General features: G+C 32.2%; 1 protein-coding gene across 2 annotated transcripts in view; it reads right to left on the bottom strand.

The window, feature by feature from the left end:
- Positions 1–479: 479 nt before the first annotated feature.
- Usp10 (ubiquitin specific protease 10) overlaps positions 480–24,951 on the bottom strand; it is a 209,240-nt gene continuing 184,768 nt past the window's right edge. The window contains exons 5-11 of one of the 2 annotated variants that reach the window (XR_012722185.1): positions 13,243–15,211; positions 12,778–13,018; positions 12,638–12,718; positions 12,406–12,573; positions 12,104–12,332; positions 4,883–7,367; positions 480–4,825 (exon numbers count right to left, since the gene is read on the bottom strand). Coding sequence is in view for 1 of the 2 variants with exons in the window: in XM_075308035.1 (XP_075164150.1) it covers positions 7,033–7,367; positions 12,104–12,332; positions 12,406–12,573; positions 12,638–12,718; positions 12,778–13,018; positions 13,243–15,211 (3,023 nt within the window). In the remaining variant the exon portion in view is untranslated. Of the gene's footprint in view, positions 7,368–12,103; positions 12,333–12,405; positions 12,574–12,637; positions 12,719–12,777; positions 13,019–13,242; positions 15,212–24,951 lie in introns of both variants that reach the window. The other variant, XM_075308035.1, reaches the window with a different exon arrangement.

Genomic DNA, 24,951 nt, shown 5'->3' with positions numbered 1-24,951 from the left:
TGCTAACTATGTATGTAAAAACTAAGATATATTCTATAAGTAATAACTACAATAAAGGATATAAGAGGACAATTTTTAATTTATTGGTTTTGTTTTATTACATATTTTTTTTTTTTTTTTTTTTTGAAAATGTTATTCAAATGTCTTTTGGAATAACCAACTATCATCTTTAAATCATTTTAATAATTTCATTAAACTTAATCATTTATATTTTTATTTATACGTATTAAATATTTTGTTTTACGAAAATCAAACATACACATAATTTTATATGATTTAAATAAAAAATAGACTTAATTAAAAAAAATGAAAACTGAACAAATACCAAACAAAACAAATATCCATTTCAAATACAATTTATATGATTAAAAAAAATCTACGAGACAAAAACATAATAGTGATTGTACATACACAAACCAAATACATGAAGAATTTATAGTTCTTCGCTTAAATGTCTATATAAAATAAACAATGAATAATTGTAATTATATTTCATTTCATTTTGTTTTTATTTTATATATTGTACAATGTTTTCTTATTGTAAATTAAAAATAAGTGTGCAAAGGAAATAATGGTCTTAACTACTAATGGCAATATCTGTGATTATTTTGAATGATCATCATATTTGATGAGGAAATCAAATCTGGTGAGAAAGATAAGCTACCTCCAACTTCTAATATAGCACATGCTCAAATAATTTAAAATATAAACATGCCGTTTCCCCTATTTTTTTTTTTTTTTTTTTTTGGTAAAAATCTATTACTCGTCGTTTGTAACCCATCTTACAGATTCTTAAGAAACACAACTTAGGTTTTGATGGAGAAAAGATACGAGGCCTTTTATATGTAGCATGTTTAATTTTTTAAAGAGTATATAATTGAATAATCGATTAGTTTTTAAAATGCCATGTTTTTCTTTTACTATAATTAATATATTAATTATATTAGTTTTATCATGAAAAAACCACTAAATCAATTTCTTACTAAACTTATTTACTAGTGTGTATTGTGTACAATTTTTTTTTTGTTTTTGGTTCAAAAGCAGCAATAAACTAATTTTCATCTTGAATCTCGAATGTTTTGAATTAAGGTACATCGGCGTAATGCCTAACATACTTGCCTTTCACGTGAAGTGTCATGATATCTCTCCGACTTTAGGCCAAACACCAAAACCATTTTCAGCGGTAGATTATTTTTACATACACAGAAAAAAATTTCACGAAAATTTTTCCAATTAAAATTTTAATTGAGTTTTAAAAAATATTCAATTAAAAATTTAATTGATTCAAAAAATTTTTTAATTGAAACAAAAATCAATCACAAAAATTAATAGTATCAGTTAATTTTTTAATTGGATCAATTAATTTTTTAATTGATACTATAATTTCTGTGATTGAAGACATTTCAATTAAAAAATTAATTGGATCAATTAATTTCGTGATTGAACCAAAAAAATTTTTTTTTGTGTGTAGTCAAGGTAATTATATCTCTGAGTGTTTCACAACTACTCTTAGAATGTGTGAGAAGATTTTATAACTTTTTGTTTTAATGGTTACATTTGTGCACGGATATTTACCCATATGAAATATTTGCCCTATTGTTTTCTAATACACACAAAAATTTTTTTTTCTGATTCAATCACGAAATTAATTGATCCAATTAATTTTTTAATTGAAATGTCTTCAATCAGAGAAATGATAGTATCAATTAAAAAATTAATTGACAGTCAATTAAAAAATTAATTGATCCAATTAAATATTTAATTGATAATATTAATTTGTGTGATCGATTTTTATTTCAATTAAAAAATTTGTTGAATCAATTAAAATTTTAATTGAATATTTTTTAAAACTCAATTAAGATTTTGATTGGAAAAATTTTCGTGAAATTTTTTTCTGTGTACGAACTTTAGTTTTTATAAGCGCATGCATTTAGCTTTTGAATTTTTAAATTTTTGGAAAAAAGTTAGATTTTTTAACTTAATGAAATTTTGATGTCAATTTTTACGATTAATCGGAACTAGGCTTTTGAACTAAGCTTAAAACGCATTTGTATTTAATGACTTTTATACAGCTTGTAAGTGTATTTATTTGGCCATTATCAAAGAAAATTAAAGAAATATATATCGAAGAAACTTTATCATGGTTTTTAAATGCAACTAATCGACATAAATAGATCTTAACAATGAATTCCCTAATAGTGTCTGAAACTACAGATCTAAATTCGAAAGGCCACTTTATGTTCCAAACAAACAAAGTTACTTTTGGTATTTGTAGAATCGTTCATGATTTTCAAAATATAAACATTTCCAGACCTTCGTTTAATAAACATTTCCAGACCTTCAAAATTGACTAATAGAATTGTGGACAACGTTGATATACGTTCATCAATCCAATCTTATCCTATTTTATAGAATATGAAAAAAAATTAGTCTGAGCTACTTATCATACAACGCGAGTCATCTCAAATGGGAAAGTTGAATTAATGAGATATGTTACCAATATTACAAATGTTTAATGTATTTCAACCTCTGGGTTTGAATAAAACGGACATGCCAACAGCCACCCAATCCCTTGCTTTTAGGTTAATTTTTCAATTTAAAATACTCAGTAAAGCCGACAACATTACAACATTATGGTTGATGAATTTGGCATTGCCCATGTTAACTCATTTATTTCAGATGTTACTCTTAATAAATTTATTATGTTATTTTTAAAAATTACATTAAAATTACTTTTTATTATGATTGAAATGTTCCCAATATTAAAAATGTTTAATGTATTTCAACCTCTGGGTTTGAATAAAACGGACATGTCAACAGCCACCCAATCCCTTGCTTTTAGGTTAATTTTTCAAATTTAAAATACTCAGTAAAGCCGACAACATTACAACATTATGGTTGGTGAATTTGGCATTGCATTGCCCATGTTAACTCATTTATTTCAGATGTTAAAATCTTAAAAAAATTTATTAACTCACTTTAACATAATTTTTTAAAAACTACATTAAAATCATTTTTATTATGATTGAAATGTTGTTTAATGTATTTCAACATCTGGGATCGAATCCCTAACTCTTGATGTTTCGTTTATAAAATGCCATAGATTAGGCTAATTTTTCAATTTTAAAATACTCAATAAATCCCACAACATTAAGAGATAATTGTTGGTAAATTTGGCTTTGCATTGCCATGTTTACTCCTCCTAATAAATTTATTGGGTTAATTTAACAAAATAATTTAAAAATTTCATTAAAATTATTTTTATGATTGAAAGCAATATTTCATAGCCAAATGAAAAATACCTATTTCCATTCGAAAATAATATAATTTATCATACAATTACTGAATATGGGGATATCATATATTAATATGTGAATATATTAGAAAAAAATATTAATATTAAAAATATTCAATTGAGCCATTAACTATATTCTTTTCCTCATATAACTAACCACAGATATATGCCAACTAAGGGAATTTTCATAGGCGGGTTGTGGGAATAGTAAAGAAGATATATATGTATAAATATTCATGCCTTCATGTTCCTTAATAATTCTTTAAATTCAAAATCAATAAAAATGCATCTTACAACTATGTATAATAGTAAAAATATTATAGTATATTCAATATATAGGTATAGGGTTAGTTAACACAACTGCAAGTTGTGAAAATCAAATAGATAATAACAGCATTATTGATTAATGCCTTTAGTAACAATTTATGGTGTATTATGGTGCTTTTAGATTCTACTTAGGTTTTTATATGTAGATGTAGACAGAAACTTAGATATATGTTATACAATTTCATTTCTGGATGATATAATAAAACTCAATGACTTTTGGGCCAAAATAAGGCACAGCTTTATGGGAGAATTTTAATGTAAACACTTATCCAATATATAGTAATGATGGCATAATAACAAACAAAAAAAGTTCCAATGGAGAAAAAGTTCACAGAGAAGAAGAAAAAATGGAAAGATCCACAAATTTAGGGAGTATAAAAATAATTTAAATTGAAAATTTTAATCAGAAATTATTATTATCACATTGTCTTATTGCATGGAATATGGAAGTCTTGTTTGGACTTGTTTGTCTGTTAAAAGAGTAGCTCATTATAATTCATTAAATCGGCTTTGAATTGCTTAAATAAATGGAAATACAAAAACTAAAATAAGAAAAAAAATCGTTTGAAAAATTATAGAAAATCAATTATTAGATTTTTATAGTTCACATAAAGTGGAATTATATCATAATGATGAGCTGGCTGTAAAGTCCTTTACGATGAAGAGGATTCATTTTTCAATTCAAATTTAGAAAATTATATTCTCCCATATTCCGATATTCGGAATCGCAAGAATTTAGTTTTCTTATATAGAAAAAAATTGAGATACTATCAGACTTCAATTTCTATTAAAATTTCTTACCAAAGAGAAATATGTTGCCAACATTAAAATTTTTATTTGGTTAATGAAAATTTTAAGATTTGCGATTTCGAATATTAGAACATATCCCATTATTTTGAGCGCATACATTTTTCTTATTATTTCGACTTATTTCATTAATGAAATTGATTAATAAAGGAAAATTACATATTTTTTAATTTAAATTAAAAAATATGGTTTCCAAAAAAAAAAACAATCTTTCGAAAATTCTTCAAGGAATGAGAGATTTTCTTTATTGAAATGGATACAACAAAATAGCATTACTAAAATCGTCATAGTGTAGTTTTCATCGAATGCTCCAAAACTGCATAAAATGTTTCTTAGCCTTGTGAATATAATTTGTGCAATTATGATTTTTATATATTAATGTTCCGCATTCATCGCCTATAGGGATAAAAACAAAATAATGAAAATCGAATTTTCGACTAATATAATACAAACATTGTTATCGTCAGAGTCGGCTTTTTGTAATAATCAATTACGAATAAGCGACTTTTAATATTTTTGATAGATTCCATTCGTATGTGAAGTGTAAAATGAATAACACATTCACACATTCATTATCTGCGTTTTACAATGATTAATAAATTGCGTACCATTTAACCGCAGCTGGACATTTTATATTAAAGCAGTCGAATGTCGAATTTTTGATTTTCATTACCATCCAAATTTCCCGGCTTTTCTTGTCTATGACCTTTTGATTTTAGTTTTTATCGCCATAATAGTTATGCCATAATATATTAATCGACTTACGAAACAAAATTTTAGACAAATGAAATTTCCTTCTAATTTAAATTAATTTCTCTAAACCCGAATATATGAGAAACAATGCAACGATTGCTTCTATTTTTTATTTATTTGCTCTTAAAGAAAATTTGTTAGTTTCCAAAGAAAAAATTGTTTGTCTAACATTTTGAAAAAGAAAACTCTTCTTTCAATGTATAAAGGATTGGGAAAGTCGACTAGTCTATTTGGATTATCTTAAAGAGTTGGATAACATATTCAGAAGTTTAAGTAAGTAGGCAAATATTTGACCAAATTGAGTGTTAAACATTTTCCAGGACCGTATTTGAAATATCTGGAGACTGTTTTTCGAAACTATTCCACTCATTATGTTATACACCAAATATGAGCTAAAAGTGTTTGCTATGTTGTCCGTGACAACGAATTCTATTTATTTTATTTTATTTTTTTTTTCTGTTGACAGAAGGACCTTAGTTTTTTAATAATTAGACACAGTGATATCAAAAAGAAAATTGTTGTATTTTTCTTCTTCTCAAAAATTCCCCACAAAACTTTTGTCAGCCACTATAAAATTCATATGCCAGATTTTCACTATAATGAATAAATGAAATTGATTATCCCTAAATAAACTTAATCCGATTATAATAAAAATCTAGTTGAACTAGCAATGCAATTACCTAAAGCTATTACTTATAAAAATATAATTATTAGAAGAAACAATAAAAAAAAACTAAATATCTCGATTTTACTAAAACAAAAAAGGTATGAATTGATTATGAAATTGTTTTTCATTGGCTTTTTCTAGATTTTGCAAAAAACATATTGAATTTTCAAGCTCAACCGATAAATGATATAAATACTTCAAAAATGTTAACTATTGATAAATCTCGGTTTAGAAATATTTGCATGCTTATATCTGCTAAAGTTGTAAAGCATTGTTTCTTTTTTTTTTGCATTTATTAAGAAAATAATATAAAGGATGAAATAATTCGATTCTTGCGATGAATTTATGTTTGTTTTGTTACTTGGTTGACAACAACTCGGTTGAGCTCCATTAATTTGTATTCTACTAACTACTAATCCATTAAGATTCATTTGGAGTAAAGGGACATTTTTGCTTTGTGTATCTCATATATCTTATAGTTTGAGATTTAAATGTACAAATATTATAATAGAAGACTAACTACTTACATAGATACATATACATACATATACATTCATAGAATTATTACACGTCAGTCATTATCATAATGTATCACCTGTTGCATTTTAAAACACAAATTAAAAAAACAAAAACTATTTTTATATATGTAATAGAGTTGGTGGTTTTTTACTGTTCTTTTGTTCTTCGCAATTCTTGTGTTATTTCACATAAATATGGAAGGAAGGATGGATGGCTGCCAATGCATAAAGGTGTATATGATTGGCGTCATGAACAGAATTGCTATAACCCAATCTCACACTTGGCTCTTCTAAGGACATTGCATATGCCACTAATTGTGAGTTTTTCTTTTCTGATAATTGCATTCGGTTGGCATATTCCTGGCATGAGTCTCGTTGTTAGTTTGATGCCTTCCACCATATTTGTGCCTCTATTTGCACTTTGGCTGCTGGCTGGATGACTGTTTAAGAGTAATTACTTTATGCGTTCTAGTGTTTTGCTCCTGGCGTATTTAATTATTATTTTCTTTGTGTCTTACATTACTATATGCCAGTTGCTATTTGTGTTAGCATATAAATATAGGTTGTTTTGCTTTTGTTGCTTGTATAAAAAAAAAAACTTTTTCTCATAGTCCTTTTGTCCATTTGATGCGCTCTGCTCTGTAGCTTTGTACCTCTAATGTAATTTATTTTGATGAATTGTTGCCACCGCCACCACCAGAGGCATTGTTACCACTTGTTGCGGAATTGTTGCCTCCACTGTTGTTACTTTGTTGTGGTATTGTGTCACAACGTCTATAGTATAGCAAATAAGGCACACGTGGTGTCCTTGGCAACAATACATGATTCTCACTAACCGATTTTACTGAACTATCATCATACCGCAACCAACTGCCATAACCAGTGTGGTAAACGTCGGTGATATAGTGACCTTTTGAGGCTTCTTTGCCATCATGGTAAACTACTGCAAAAAGGCGATAAGCTCGTTGTTTTTGTGAGTACTTTTTGGAAGCCAATATTTCTGTTAATTAGAAAAAAGAAAAATTTAATCATGTTGTAAAAAAAAAGTTTGGATAAAAATAATTTATATTACATAGCATAGGTGGGATAAGTTTTAAAGAGGAAATCGTATAAAAAAACCTAAAGAGATGATCCGTTTATTCGACAAGTTTGTGGCTGTGAACTAATAGTAGTCATCTTTATATTTCAGCATGTGTAAAAAGGGAAAATTAGATTTTCCAATTGTTGGCTTTTTGTTTGTGGCTACTAATTGGTATTAGGTACACACAAAAAAATTTAACGAAAAATTTTCCAATTAAAATTTTAATTGAGTTTGAAAAAATATTCAATTAAAATTTTTATTGATTCAACAATTTTTTTAATTGAAACAAAAATCAATCACAAAAATAATAGCATCAATTAATTTTTTAATTGGATCAATTAACTTTTTAATTGACCTTCAATTAATTTTTTTATTGATACTATCATTTCTGTGATTGAAGACATTTCAATTAAAAATTAATTGGATCAATTAATTTCGTGATTGAATCAGAAAAAAAATTTTTTTGTGTGTATAAACAATGAAACATTTCGGCAATAAAATTGATTCAACGAAACGTTTCGTTAATGTTATTAAAACAAACCACATATACCATACTTCTAATAAATATTTTCATTGTCTCAATAAAAAGTTTTCGCTATATAATTATGGACCAAATGGGAGCCACTGTGGTGCAATTGTTAGCAATTGTCCGCCTTGCATACACAGGGTCGTGGGTTCAAACCCAGTTTCGACCAAACACCAAAAAGTTTTTCAGCAATGGATTATCGCACCTCAGTAATGCTGGTGACATTTCTGAGTGCTTCAAAAGCCTTCTCTAAGTGGTTTCACTGCAATGTGGAAAGCCGTTCGGACTCGACTATAAAAAGGAGGTCCCTTGTCACCACCGTGGTATCACAATGGACTGAATAGTCTAAGTGAGCCTGAAAAATCGGCATACCACTATACCAAACCTAACCAAATATGGACCAATTTTTGCTTGGTTGTTAGAGGACATACACTAACATCGCGTACCGAATAAAATTTACTCCTTCAAGACACTTCGAAGGTAAACTCTGGGGAGGATTATATATGGACCGATATAACCCATTTCCAATACCATCCGACATACAAAACAAACAAGTAGTTGTTGTGCCCAGTTTCAAGCTGATTGCTTGTTTCGTACGGAAATAATCGTGATTAGGTTAGATATAGAAGAAGCCCGATATTTCCGGCTCACTTAGACTATACAGTCCATTATGATACCACAGTGGTAAACTTCTCTGTTATCACTGAGTGCTGCTCGATTCTATGTTAAACTCAATAACAACGGACCTCCTTTTTATAGCCGAGTCCGAAAGGCGTTCAACATTGCAGTGAAACCACTTAGAGAAGCTTTGAAACACTCAGAAATGTCACCAGAATTACTGTGGTCGGATAATCCACAGCTGAACAATTTTTTGGTGTTTGGTCGAAAGTGGGTTTGAACCCATGACCCTGTGCATGCAAGGCGGGCATGCTAACCATTGCACCACGGTGGCTCTCCCGGAAGCAAGCGTGATTTAACAGACGGACGGATGTGGTCTTCGGTAGCACAGTGGAAGTGCATTAGTCTGACATGATAAAGGTGTATGGCAAAAGCAATTTACATTTGTAGACTATTGAATTTATCGCTTGTTCGAATATCTGCTGATACATTTACAATAGGTCGCACTACCATTCTATAATTAAAACAAGACTAAAAAAGAGGGGAGATATAACGATTCACTAACACCAACAAAGAAGCTATAAATAGCACTAACCCGCAGCGCCACTAGTGGAGAATAGTCGCGAAACTCAACTAACACCCATTTCCTCTCATCCATTAACAAAACACCTGTTAATCCATATCCGGATAATATAAACAGTAATGTAAAAACAAGTTCTTACAATAATCGGCTGCGATGAAGCCGGAGCGAAGTCAACACGAACTTGAGGATTATCACATCAGCATTTCCAAGCTGCTAAAACAACAACGGACGGACATCGTTCAACTCTGAATTTCGCCACGATCAAGAGTATAACAGGTTGGCTGAAAAGTCCCCGGCCTGACACATAGATGGCGTGGCTAGTATTAAATGCATATTATTTTTATATAGTACCAACCTTAAAATGATTCGTGTCAAAATTTGACGTCTGTAAGTCAATTAGTTTGTGAGATAGAGCGTCTTTTGTGAAGCAACTTTTGTTATTGTGAAAAAAAAAAATGGAAAAAAAAGGAATTTAGGGTTTTGATAAAATACTGTTTTCTGAAGGGAAAAAATACGGCGGAAGCAAAAACTTGGCTTGATAATGAGTTTCCGGACTTTGTCCCAGGGAAATCAACAATAATTGAGTGGTATGCAAAATTCAAGCGTGGTGAAATGAGCATGGAGGACGGTGAACGCCCGAAAGAGGTGGTTACCGACGAAAACCTCAAAAAAAATTCACAAAATGATTTTGAATGAACGTAAAATGAAGTTGATCGAGATAGCAGAGGCCTTAAAGATATCAAAGGAACGTGTTGGTCATATCATTCATCAATATTTGGATATGCGGAAGCTCTGTGCAAAATGGGTGCCGCGCGAGCTCACATTTGACCAAAAACAACAACGTGTTGATGATTCTGAGCGGTGTTTGCAGCTGTTAACTCGTAATACACCCGAGTTTTTCTGTCGATATGTGACAATGGATGAAACATTGCTCCATCACTACACTCCTGAGTCCAATCGACGGTCGGCTGAGTGGACAGCGACCGGTGAACCGTCTCCGAAGCGTGGAAAGACTCAAAAGTCCGCTGGCAAACAAATGGCCTCTGTTTTTTGGAATGCGCATGGAATAATTTTTATCGATTATCTTGAGAAGGGAAAAACCATCAACAGTGGCGTTATTGGAGCGTTAGAAAGTCGAAATCGCGGCAAAACGGCCCCATATGAAGAAAAAAAAAGTGTTGTTCCACCAAGACAACGCACCGTGCCACAAGTCATTGAAAACGATGGCAAAAATTCATGAATTGGGCTTCGAATTGCTTCTCCACCCACCGTATTCTACAGATCTGGCCCCCAGCGACTTTTTCTTGTTCTCAGACCTCAAAAGGATGCTTGCAGGGAAAAAATTTGCCCACAATGAAGAGGTGATCGCCGAAACTGAGGCCTATTTTGAGGCAAAACCGAAGGAGTACTACCAAAATGGTATCAAAAAAGTGGAAGGTCATTATAATCGTTGTATCGCTCTTGAAGGGAACTATGTTGAATAATAAAAACGAATTTTGCCAAAAAAAAATGTGTTTTTCTTTATTAGACCGGGGACTTATCAGCTAACCTGTTACATACTTTATGGGCGTGGAGACCAATATTTCGATGCGTTATACACGGAGAGACAAAACTAGTATGATAGTGACCAATTCTCAAGTTAAACAAAAAAAATCGTTGAAGAACTAGATATGAGTTCAATTTTAATGTGTTATTTGAAATACATTTATTTTGTAATGCAAAGTCTTCAAGGCTAAAATGCTATTCTATTTGGGGCCAATATTTTGTGTGTTACATCAATATATCCAGCCACTTTTCATAGAAATGCAAACTGAATTCGACATTTAAAGCTTTGTCCACTGAGGGGATATTGTGATTTTTGCTGTATGTAGGACTTCTGACACAAGGGAAATTGTTTTAAATGATCCTTGAGCAATTTTATAGTTTTAGAAGTCATTGCTGTCCTTGTATATGCATCTCCACCTTTTCCCGTGTCAAATTTTAATACAGTGATTCAGAATTGCACCAGAATCAAAAATTTTAAACAAAAATAATTAAAATTCCTTTTTCTGAACTGAATAGATTTTTTTAGAGATATGGGTAATTAAAATTCATTTTCTGAACTGAATAGATTTTTGTTGTTTTTTTTTTTTAGAGATATAGGCTATTGGATACCGAGTATTGTATTTCAATGGTACCCCTTAAATCCCTAAATGCAGTCCATTGACAATGCTATTGCTCTTACAAAAGATTTATACGAATATTCTTTTCATATATTCCTGATCACGAATAAAATTAAAATTTTTTTAACGGTCGTGTAGCTCCGTTGGGCTTTGTAAAATACAGATATATTGCCTCATGTTAACTCTAGCTAAAAAACTTTTCAATGTGCAAAAAAAAAATATTTTGTTCATAATTATACATTTATAATTATACATATTAATATTAATCCTCTAAGGTATAGAGTCGCAATTATTATGAAAATTGACAAAAACTTTGAAGCTAGAGTTATTTGGAAGCCCTCAAAGAAATGAGCTAAATATGGCTAGTGCTTCGATATATCCCCTACAAACGGTCTCTCGAATTTTACTTCGTAAGTGAATAGATTTTTTAAACGATTTGCCTTTCATTAATATTGGTGTTTATTTATGTAAAGCTTATTCCAAAGTTCGATAAAGTGGTGTAATCGAGTAAACACAATGGTCACTATCACGAGATTAAATTAATTTTCTAAAAAAAAAAAAAAAATGATTGTCAACATTTTCATCTCCAGTTCCATATTGGTTTGTAGTGTAACCAATGATATGGAAGTATGAGTTGTTTTATGATTTCTTCTAAAACAAACTTAAAATATCTACATGCTTCCTTGCCACGAACATTCCAGACTATTGTCATCTCAATAGTATGCTATGGATGAGTTCTTTTATTCTCACACAAAATTGTACTTACTTGCATCAATTTTCAAATCAACTGGAAATTCGACCTTTTTAAGGATTTTGGTGCAACCATCAGAACGATAATCGAACCATTTCAAATGTAATATCAATATGGGAGGTAATTTCTCAACATTCATTTGTTGCCAGGCAAGAACTTCCTGTTTGCTCTTGCTACCAGTAACACCCTCCAATTGATCACGCCCAACCAAAATCTCCAAGGCTTCTTTAACGGAGGCAGCTTTCTGTAAAATAGCGAGAAAAAAACGAATTAAATAAAAAAAACGAAAGAAAACAAAAACAAAAAATCGATCAAACCTCTATATTCAAAGGTAATGTTAAAAATGGCTGTATAACATCCGTAGGATGTTCACCCTCACGCTGTAAACGTGATCTCAATTCACCGCGGAAAATATCACTCAATGGTGTACAACCAAAATCAGTTTGTCGTGTTACGCTGCCCTTATTGCGATTGTTGCAAATCATCTGGAAAAACAAAGAGCAGTTGGGAGTGTGTATAGCAAAAGCCTATTGTGACACATGAACTTACCTGCCAGACATCACCATCCTCACCATCTTGTTCGTTTTGCCCATTCTGCTCGGCTTTGGGTTTAGCGATTAGTTTTATAACCTAAAAACGAAACAAAGTTTATCTCACCTCTCCATTTATTTGAAACCTCCAATACATACCTCCAACATTTCATCATTAAGTTTATTTAAAATATAGCTAAGGAATTCCTCAGCATCTTCTTGACGACCCTCAACATGCTCTTCACGGCTATCATTCCATAGTTTATATATTTCAGTCGGTTCAAAAGCAGGATCACATTGTAATTCAGCCGTTAAATCATCTTTGTTACCTTTGCCACCTTTGGCACTACGTAGGCGAAGGCCACTTGGCAAATTAGAGAAATTGCACATGAATGACATCCTAGGAAGAAAATAATGACGAAATGTTTAATAATTTAAAACTAATAATGAGTAATTGGCCTTCTGGGCAATCCAATTCCAAGGTAAAGAGGAAATATAAATAGTTGTCTTGGAAATCATTGTCACGAAAGTTATTAAGGTGAAGGTAAAATAATTTGGAATGATAACATAATTCCCCAAATTAGTGGTTGATTTAACGCCTCCTCTCCACCCTTACATACTTACATGGCATTAATTGTGGGTGTTTTTACTTCACACAAAGTTGCTGCTTGTTTGGGAATACTTCTCATCAGGTTATATAAAGGAGAGCAACCCAATAGGGCTTGCAAAATGGAGTTGATGTAACAATAATTTGAACGATTCGTAAGGCCTCTTGGTCTTAGGCTAATATTGGCCCAATCACTTTTATATTTTGTCAGAAAATCGGCAAATTTCAATGAGAACTCATCAAGATTGGCCAAAGTTGTGATTTTCTTATTGACCGTACCAGCAACAGGAGCAGTAGCAGTAGCGGAATTGGAAGTTGCTGAGACTGTAGATGGTGCTGATAAATTTTGCGCTGAAGCTGCTGAATAGGACAAGGCACCTGGTGTTACTGCTGCAGTAACAGCAGCAGCAGCAACTGGTGTAACAGTCGATGAAGAGGCACTCTCAAAGGGAGCAACTTTAGCAATAGGTTTTTGTGAATAGTTGGCAGTGGAAGAGGATGAACTTCCCGTATTGACAATGTTGGAAGTATTCGAATTGCTAGTGTTACGATTTTGACTAGCTCCTGTGCCAGATGTGGACGATACCGCCACAGAGGCTGGTGCAGTACTTGTGAACAAGCTTGCCCATGAGGGAGTTGATGGTGCCGTTTGTGTGGTAGCCGTTGCTGGTGGAGCCAAATTAATAGGCGGTGTAGTTTTTATTTCGGCGGCATTCAAGCTGGTTGTTGATCCTGTTTGGCTTTGTTGGCCTGTACTTTGTTTCCTCGATGATCCACTTTGAGGATATTGTTTGGCTTCATTTGTATTACCTTGTGAAGCTGTTATTTGTTGGAACTGATGGGGAGCAGCTGTGGTTGACGCTGTCGATGTGGTTTGTTGCGTGTGAACTTTTCCACTCTCACTAGATTGACTGATCTTACGTTCCATAGTCGATGAGCCACCACCACCAACACTTGTTGTGCTCCCGGTATTCGATCCAGACGATACTGGTGAAGAAGGCATTTTCATGGCTCCATAATTACGGGTTTGTGTAGAAGTTTGTTGTTGTTGCTGATAACTATGTTGATGTTGTTGATTGGTATAGGTACGTGTGCCATGGGTCGAGGTAGACGATGAATTTGTTTGTTTATTATAATTGCCGCCGCCACCATGTGTAGAAGAAGGAGTAGCTGTTACGGCTACAGTATTTGTAGACTTTTTGTGTTGTGACGAATTAGTCCATGACATAGTTTTCGTTGTCGGCTGTTGTCCCTGATGTGTTTGGCTTGAGGATGCTGTTGAGGCATCATTGATAGATCCTTGATTAGTGTGGTAGTCATGTTTGCGTCTGGACTGTGGTTGATTACCATACATTTGGGAGGAGGAGGAGGATGATGACGATTTACGATTATCATAGTTATGATAATGCGATGGTTGTGGTTGTTGCTGATGTTTTGGTTGTTGTTGTTGTTGCGGATTTTGGGGAGATTGGTGGTGAGGTTGTGACGGTTGTGTTTGAAGTTGTTGATGTTGGTGATATTGTTGTTGTTTATAATTTTGAGGTTGTTTTTGTTTATCCTGAGGATAATTTAATTGTGGCTGTTGTTGTGGTGGTACTTCCGTTTGATGATGCATTGTTGCTTCTATGGCCACATCTATATTTGTAGTAGTAGTGGTGCTTGCGGTGGCATTCACCACAGGAGCTGCAACATTTTCTTGCAATTCATGGACATCAGTCATTAGAATCTTATTGTTGGTAGTGGTGTTGGCATTGTTATATTGCTCCATATGAGGGATTACTGTTGAGGATCCATCAACCATAAGTGTGGCCGTTACCTGTTGAGATGGTTGAGGTTGTTGTTGATAGTCTTGGGCAACAGTTTCATTACATTGTTGTACATTTTCATCATTGAGACTAGTAACCGATTCGCACGTTTGCATATTTGCGCTTGCAACAACGAATTCATTGCTCTGCTGCTGGTTGCCATCGATAACGGCACTATTATCTGAAATAGAAAGAAAACATTTCACCATCATTTATTTTTCTATGAATAAATTTCTTATCAATTTTACTAAACTACCACACTACATAATAGAAATATGTAGTGAGGTGGTGAATGAGAATGACAAAACAGTGAAACCTCTCAGAAGTGGTCACCCTCTTACGGTCGCCTAAATTTTGTCCACTAATGAGAGATTAATTTTAATGTGATAGTATAGCACAAACGACTCTCGAGAATTGTCAACCATATAAAATAGATTCAGTGGGAAAAAAGTCAAACAGTAAATACCGGCATTACTTCGGGTGTCAAAGTCATAGATCAGTATGAATGAACGCTCAATATTCCAGCTGGGTCACAACATTGTTAATCTTTGGATTCGATTATGTGAAGGCTTTTATGTACTATGAAGGTTTTGCTGGAGCGCATATTCAACAGCGTAGTATAATAATTGCTCTTTATTGTATTTTGATACCTTTCACCACAGTATTTGGTTTGAACCCAAAAAAAGTGATCGGTTATATATTTGTCCCCGATCTGGTCGCAATTGACGTGGTTATCAACCGATCTTTTTCAGATTTCACACAATGTGAGTTCCGTAAATTTTGCATAATATCAGCCAAATCAGTTCAGATTTAGATACAGCTCCCATATATATGTATGTACGCCTGATTTTGGAAAATATGCTAGAACATTTAATATTTTTTACTCCACTTAACTTGGTAGTTTGCGCAGAGCATAGATTTGACATTCTATTTAAATGTGTAGAATTGTTCCTTATCGATTCAGATTTAGATAAAGCCTCCATATACACAGGCGATGAAAACAGACTGCATCTTTTTATCATTTTTACTAATAGTGGTATAACTTCCCTTATATTTGCCGCATTTGGCTGAAATTTTCAGCGATTAAATTTCGATATATATGTAACACAATGTAGTAAGCAGAAAATATATGAGCACAACTTAAGCTATTGCCAGCCAAAAAAAAATATGAAACAGGTTGGCTGATAAGGTCTGACACATATATGGCGTCGCTAGTATTAAATGCATATTATTTTTATATAAAGGGTGATTCTTTTGAGGTTAGGATTTTCATGCATTAGTATTTGACAGATCACGTGGGATTTCAGACATGGTGTCAAAGAGAAAGATGCTCAGTATGCTTTGACATTTCATCATGAATAGACTTACTAACGAGCCACAACGTCGAATTTTCAGTGAATGGGCCCTAGAAAAGTTGGCAGAAAATCCGCTTTTTTATCGACAAATTTTGTTCAGCGATGAGGCTCATTTCTGGTTGAATGGCTACGTAAAAAAGCAAAATTGCCGCATTTGGAGTGAAGAGCAACCAGAAGCCGTTCAAGAACTGCCCATGCATCCCGAAAAATGCACTGTTTGGTGTGGTTTGTACGCTGGTGGAATCATTGGACCGTATTTTTTCAAAGATGCTGTTGGACGCAACGTTACGGTGAATGGCGATCGCTATCGTTCGATGCTAACAAACTTTTTGTTGCCAAAAATGGAAGAACTGAACTTGGTTGACATGTGGTTTCAACAAGATGGCGCTACATGCCACACAGTTCGCGATTCTATGGCCATTTTGAGGGAAAACTTCGGAGAACAATTCATCTCAAGAAATGGACCGGTAAGTTGGCCACCAAGATCATGCGATTTGACGCCTTTAGACTATTTTTTGTGGGGCTACGTCAAGTCTAAAGTCTACAGAAATAAGCCAGCAACTATTCCAGCTTTGGAAGACAACATTTCCGAAGAAATTCGGGCTATTCCGGCCGAAATGCTCGAAAAAGTTGCCCAAAATTGGACTTTCCGAATGGACCACCTAAGACGCAGCCGCGGTCAACATTTAAATGAAATTATCTTCAAAAAGTAAATGTCATGGACCAATCTAACGTTTCAAATAAAGAACCGATGAGATTTTGCAAATTTTATGCGTTTTTTTTTTAAAAAAAGTTATCAAGCTCTTAACAAATCACCCTTTAGTACCAAACTTCAAATGATTCGTGTCAAAATTTGACGTCTGTAAGTCTATTAGTTTGTGAGATAGAGCGTCTTTTGTGAATCAACTTTTGTTATTGTGAAAAAAATGGAAAAAAAGGAATTTCGTGTTTTGATAAAATACTGTTTTCTGAAGGGGAAAAATACGGTGGAAGCAAAAACTTGGCTTAATAATGAGTTTCCGGACTCAGCCCCGGGGAAATCAACAATAATTGATTGGTATGCAAAATTCAGGCGTGGTGAAATGAGCACGGAGGACGGTGAACGCAGTGGACGCCCGAAAGAGGTGGTTACCGACGAAAACATCGAAAAAATCCACAAAATGATTTTGAATGACCGTAAAATGAAGTTGATCGAGATAGCAAAGGCCTTAAAGACAACAAAGGAACGTGTTGGTCATATCAATCATCAATATTTAGATATGCGGAAGCTCTGTGCAAAATGGGTGCCGCGCGAGCTAACATTTGACCAAAAACAACAACTGATTCTGAGCGGTGTTTGCAGCCGTTAACTCGTAATACACCCTAGTTTTTCCGTCGATATGTGACAATGGATGAAACGTGGCTACATCACTACACTCCTGAGTCCAATCGACAGTCGGCTGAGTGGACAGCGACCGGTGAACCGTCTCCGAAGCGTGGAAAGACTCAAAAGTTCGCTGGCAAAGTAATGGTCTCTGGTTTTTTGGATGCGCATGGAATAATTTTTATCGATTATCTTGAGAAGGGAAAAACCATCAACAGTGACTATTATATGGCGTTATTGGAGCGTTTGAAGGTCGAAATCGCGGCAAAACGGCCCCATATGAAGAAGAAAGAAGTGTTGTTCCACTAAGACAACGCACCGTGCCACAAGTCATTGAGAACGATGGCAAAAATTCATGAATTGAGCTTCTAATTGCTTCCCCACCCACCGTATTCTCCAGATCTGGCCCCCAGCGACTTTTCCTTGTTCTCAGACCTCAAAAGGATGCTCGCAGGGAAAAAAATTTGGCTGCAACGAAGAGGTGATCGCTGAAAACTGAGACCGAAGAAGTACTACCAAAATGGTATCAGAAAATTGGAAGGTCGTTATAATCGTTGTATCGCTCTTAAAGGGAACTGTGTTGAATAATAAAAACGAATTTTGACAAAAAAATGTGTTTTTCTTTGTTAGACCGGGGACTTATCAGCCAACCTGTTATATTTCTGTTTTAAGTTATGAAAGTCGAATGTGCCATGCCGGTTCCATAGATTTTGTATTTACACTAATGATTTTGGCATTGATTTCGAACCAAAGAAGCGGAGAATTGAAGTAAGGATGTATTTAATACACAATTCTCTTTTATATTTGAGTTTTGCGTACATGATTCTAGGAACCAAATTTTAATTTCCCGTATAAAAATTGGTGGGTCTAGTTAGATATTATTAGATCTCAAAATTGGCCACTTCATATCTAGGCAGATACACCCAGATATGATGATATAGAATCAGATATAATTATGTGTAATTCCCTGTAGACTGAGATCTAACACCAGAACAATATAGGTATAGATATAATTATAATTAAGAGATTAGATCTGGGCCAATTTTGAGATCTCATCAGATCTATTTCCATAGTAAATAGATATAATTCATATCAAATTGGATCTCTCAATTTTTACTCGGGTTATTCATTTATTCAGCTTGTTTCTTCATGTGCTATGTTATCAAAGCCCTTTAAACATGTGTTATCGGCAGCTTCAGACCCGAAAAAATAAGCTAAACTAATAGAAAAAGTTTCGTTACTCGTATGTTAACGAAATGTGTCATACAAGGTGAGCCAATGAAACAAATTCGTTAATACAGCGAAAGTTTCGTACTATTAGCGAATATTTTCATTGTATTATTACATCAATGAAAAAATTTCGTTGGCTCAATTTTAATGAAATTTAAAACAATATTTAACATAAAGTGATGAAAAAATGTCCTCTTTTTGAAGGATTTTTTTGCTTTGTAGTCAACATACAAAATGTCAACAATAAAAACAATTTCATTAATTTTAAACCTTGACCTTACACCGAAAAAAAAATCCATAGTTAAACTAAAGCTAAATTTAACTTATTTTTATTGCAAAAAAAAATATTTGTTTGTAGTTAAATTTTATTATTTTTTTCTAAATTTTTCACAGCCAATGAAGTTTTCCTTTTTTTAAGTATGTCTCAAACATTTTATGGACTAAACGTGGGTATAAAGTTCAATGACCGTACACAGAAGTTCAATATGAACAAACAGTAAGCATGAACTACAGTATGGTTAAAATGGTCATGATTTGGCGCTAATGATTTTGTTCTTTACGTTTAATTATATTTTTTTCTAAATTAAGAAAAAATTAATTAAACGTAGTTAAAAAGTACACCTGGTTTTAACAATGCTTTGTGGAAATCTCAAAATGTGGAGTATAATTTAGTTCTATTTTCGCACGACGTAGTTCATTCTTGCTATAAACCGTTTACTTTTTTTCTGTGTAGTCAAACAAATTTTTCTTTCATGTAAAGATACCTAGTTTTAAGTCGAATATCGCTTAATTATAAGGGTAAAAAGACTTCATTGCAAAGTTTATCGATTTTTCGACAAGGAAAAACTTTGAAGAAATGCGAAATAAAAAATATTTCGTATCCAATTGCAATCATATTGTATACGATGAAGGCTATTTTGTGAAATATTTTTGTATTTTTATGCCAATTACAATATTTCGTTTCCAGTAAATATGATTCATTTGTTATCTAAGGCAAGATAACGCTCTCAAATCAATGTTTTCATATACATACATACAGCCGACAAACATATGTATGAACATATGTTTCTCGAATACGATGTCTACCATCATGTTTCTTCCTAATTGGCATTAGACATTTCTTCAATCATCTTAATTGTTTTATTAGAACAACAAAATGATTCAAAATAAGCCGGGTTTCGAATAATAAAATGCTTATGACATTGATGACGATTGGTGGCAACAATAACCATGATGATGATGATGAGGACGATAACAATGTTAGAATCAGACCCATATAACACTAAAAATAAATTTATTTAATTATATAAATAAAGAAAATATTCTATTCTAACGCTTACTATTCGAATTTTTCCATTATTGACAAAATCAATTATTGAAAAAATTTTCTATCAAAATTTTGACAAAATTTTCTATAGAAATAAAATGTTGACAAAATTTTCTATAGAAATAAAATTTTGACAAAATTTTCTATAGAAATAAAATTTTGAAAAAATTTTCTATAGAAATAAAATTTTGACAAAATTTTCTATAGAATTAAAATTTTGACAAAATTTTCTATAGAAATAAAATTTTGATAAAATTTTCTATAGCAATGAAATTTTGACAAAATTTTCTACACTGTTAGAAAAATATGTTTTTCATATGTTCCGATATAAACAAAACGTGTTTCGGGCACGATTTTAAACCACAATATATTTAAGTGCGAACATGTAATTTTCCTAAACTAACACTAAATGTTTGGGACATCTATGTTAATATGTTAGAATATATTATGTTTGGGGCATGAATGTTTCATAAAAATCATATGTGTGAATACAAACATATATAAATTTACAAATTTCAACTAAACATACATATGTTGTGATATTTTATTCAAAGCGACAGAGAGAGTATAGAGAGAAATAGAGATGGAAACCGGGAGAGTTGACGAAAGATATCAATATAACACAGCAAAAGAGTCAAAAGAGAACAATTTCTGTGAAACCGCTTGTATGTTGTTTCGGAAAACTGTTTTATGATAAGGCCAAAAATTTGATATGTTTAAGTCTAAATATTATTTAATTTGAATAAAGAGAATATACATTCTGAACCAAGAGAATAGACATTTGAAAAACAAACAGCTTATGTTTTCGCCTTGAGAGCAGCATTTTATGTATGTGTGGACATGTGTTTTGTTTATCATTTTGGCATTATTTTTTTCTTGGTTCGTTGAAAGAAATCAGGGGTCTTCATAAAAATAACGAAAGGGCACTATACTCTTTTTAGAGTTGGGACGGTAAAATGAAATAAGGAGGAAATAGTGAAAAATTACACAGTAAAATGTAAAAAAACAAAGTTTAGTTTCTCTTTATTAAAAAGTAGTCCACGAGGAGTTGACGGACACCATCAAATATAAAAGCGGGCATTAAGTTCGACTTTTACAGCTAAAACAATTTAAAAAGTTTATTTTCTTTAAAATGAATTATTAAAGAAAAATAAAAGGAATTTTAGATCGATGGTGTTAAATGCTAGTAAAAAACTGTTCACTCCTAAATAAATTTATGTTTATATTATAAAATTATGTATGTATGTTTATACTCGACTCCACGTTCTTCTTTTGTTAGTTTTTGAATTCCTTCCAAATTTTAAAGTTTTGTACGAAAACAGTTTTTTATTACAAGATTGTTATTTTTGCAATAAAAAATAATATTTTATCCAAAAATCATTCAATTTCGTTTATATCAAGCACTGTTACTGACTATAAATCTTTAATAACGCACATTTCGATGTTTCATTTAAAAAAATTAATATAGTATAAATATAAATGTGTAAATTAAAAAAAAAAAAAAAAAAATGTTCGGTCGGAGCAGGGATTGAACCCACGACCCTTTGCATGCAAGGCAGACATGCTAACCACTGCTCCACGTGGCAAACAAATGTATGTTTCTGTTAAATAATGTTATGTTTGCATGGGCTCGTGGGCGCTGCAAACTATGCTATATAAATGTAACTTAAAACGATAATTATCTACTGGTGACTATAACAGCTACGTAGCCCAGTGGATAGTGTGTTGGCTTACAAACTGTATGGTCCTCGGTTCGATTCTCCGTGCAGGCGAAAGGTAAAATTTAAAAAAATTTATAAAAGTGAATAATTTCTTCAACATTATTTGTATTACAGAGAAAGGTGCCAATAACTAAAAAATTTCGTGGAAGTGAAAATTACGAGTATGTTAGGGAATGAGCACAATCGTGTTTGGGAAAAATTCTTCCAAGCATATAATATTTTTGGCTCAAAATGCTTCCAAACATATAATATGTTCACATAAAACAAACATATTAATGTTTCGGCAGTATGCAATAATATATGTGCTTCCTGCAAAATATGTTTGGAACATATGTTAAAGAAGCGATTTTTTTTGAGGGTGTATAGAAATAAAATTTTGATAAAATTTTCTATAGCAATGAAATTTTGACAAAAATTTCTATAGAAATAATAATAATTTTGAGAATTTTTTTGGACAACATTTTCTATAAATTCAATATCTATAAAAATTCAATATCTACGCTCTTAGAGAATTTAGAGTGAGTTTTTTTTATTTTTGAAAACTAGAACTTAATGAAGAAGAAGTTGTAAATGCTTTTAACGGTTTAGCTCTTAATATTTTTGCAAATTATATAAAAATTTGTTAATTTTCTATAGAAATAAAATTTTGACAAAATTTTAAATTGAGGACACGAATCTTGGAAATTTGCGTCCCTCTGTTTAAGTCGCGTGTTTTTGAACTAAGGAACAATTTTCCTAAAATGCTCCAAATATACACGGACGAAAAAGACTGTTTTTCATATGTTTGGGTGTAAAACTTATATGTTTGGAACTTAAATTTTTTAACACAATATTTTTAAGTGCAAGCATATAATGTTCATAAACTAGCATAACATGTTTGGGACATATGTATTAATATGTTAGAACATATTATGTTTGGGACATAAAATGTTTGAAAATATAATATGCTTAGATGCAAACATATATTAATTTGGAAATAGTCTATAAACATATATGTGTTTAGAAAGAGAGACCTAGAGAGTGTGCTGCAAGTAAATTAATGGAAGTAATCAATTGGCGCCTTAAAAATATATCCACACAAAGGAAATTTCATTAAAATTTTTTACTACCCGTGTATGCCCTAAGGTGAAACAAAATATGTTTGAATAATACAACCAATATTTTGTTTGGACCAATCCTGAAAATATATATGCTTGAAGCAAAATGTGTTTGGGGTATATGTTACAGAAGCGATTTTTTTTTATGGGTGTAGAAAAAGATATGGATTTAAAGATTCTTCATCTTTGGTTTGAAGTTTTTATACCCTCCACCATAGGATGGGGAGTATATTAGCTTTGTCATTCCGTTTGTAACACTCTAAGACTTGGGTCGTGGTGAAATTCTGAGTCGATCTAAGCATGTCCATCCGTCCGTCCGTTTGTTGAAATCACGATAACTTCCGAACGAAACAAGCTATCGACTTGAAACTTTGAACAAGTAGTTGTTATGAATGTAGGTCGGATGGTATTGCAAATGGCTCATATCGGACCACTTTTACGTATAGCCCCCATATAAACCGACGCTCAGATTTGGTTTGCGGAGCCTCTAAGAGAAGCAAAGGAAAAGAGATATGCTGGCAAATTTGTTTAGGCAGTAGCCGACTATCAAACCCTTTTTCGGGAGGTTCAAGTGTAGTTCATTTGGGTTGAGTGAATTACCCGAATTTATTCTGATAATTGGTTGATAGTTTTGCTGCAAGTAGAGGATGCTGATGAGGAATGTGGTAATTCCGAAACAGCTGTACATCCAACCATCTTGCAGTCTATAGGGCTTTGCCCAAATAAATTTGACAAGCATACTTTTCCTCTGTTGGTTAAGCTACATTTGTAGTTTAGTCAATGCATGGCTTAAATATTTAACTTAAAAAAATTATCAATTTTTAATTAATCAAGTCTATTTTTTATTTCTATTTAATTCACTATAATTTTCGTGATCGAAGAAATTTCATTTACAAAATTAACTGGATTGCGAATATTGAATCAGACAGACGTTTCTCTATGTACCCGCCTTTTTCGCCCGAATTCAATCATCTTTTTGTGTAGTGCATGGAAAAGTTCACTGCTTCTTCTGTATTTGATATTTACGATATCTTACAATTATATTATTACAAACTTTATTTAATCTAAAGTAAAAATAATTTACACATAAATAAATAATAATACAATAAACCAAAATCAATTAAATATTTAACTTAAAAAAATTATCAATTCATTTCTAATTAATCAAGCCTATTTTTTATTTCTAATTAATTCACTATAACTTTCGTGATCGAAGAACTTTCATTTACAAAATTAATTGGATTACGAATATTGAATCAGACAGACTTTTTTCTATGTACCCGCCTTTTTCGCCCGAATTCAATCATTTTTTTGTGTAGTGCATGGAAAAGTTCACTGCTTCTTCTGTATTTGATATTTACGATATCTTACAATTGTGTTATCCCAAATAGTCCAGACCAATTAAATTGTCCATAAACAAGTTGTTTTATGAAAATGGTTAAGCAAACCCATTTGGCATATATATAGAACAGCACTTTATCGCTAGTTTGTTTAAGACATTCTTTTCAATCCAATATTTGTATATACATGCCGTGTTACATCAATTTCCCAACTACTGAACAATTATATTGATAATAAAATACATAGATGATGAAGTGGGGGCTATTATTTCACAGTATCAGACAAATATGAATTGAAAATGCCAATTGTGATTCCCAGAAAGAGTTTGTTTGTGATTGAAGACATTTCAATTAAAAAAATAATTGGATCAATTAATTTCGTGGTTGAATCTGAAAAAAATTGTGTATTTGAAAGCTATGTTCTTGTATTAAAATTCATCCCTCCCAAAACATAAACAAAAACAAGTATATACAGCAGTAAGTTCGGC

This window comes from Haematobia irritans, chromosome 4 (genome assembly GCF_050003625.1).
Source record: "Haematobia irritans isolate KBUSLIRL chromosome 4, ASM5000362v1, whole genome shotgun sequence".
Classification (NCBI taxonomy): domain Eukaryota; kingdom Metazoa; phylum Arthropoda; class Insecta; order Diptera; family Muscidae; genus Haematobia; species Haematobia irritans.
This window is presented reverse-complemented; position numbering and strand designations above follow the sequence as displayed.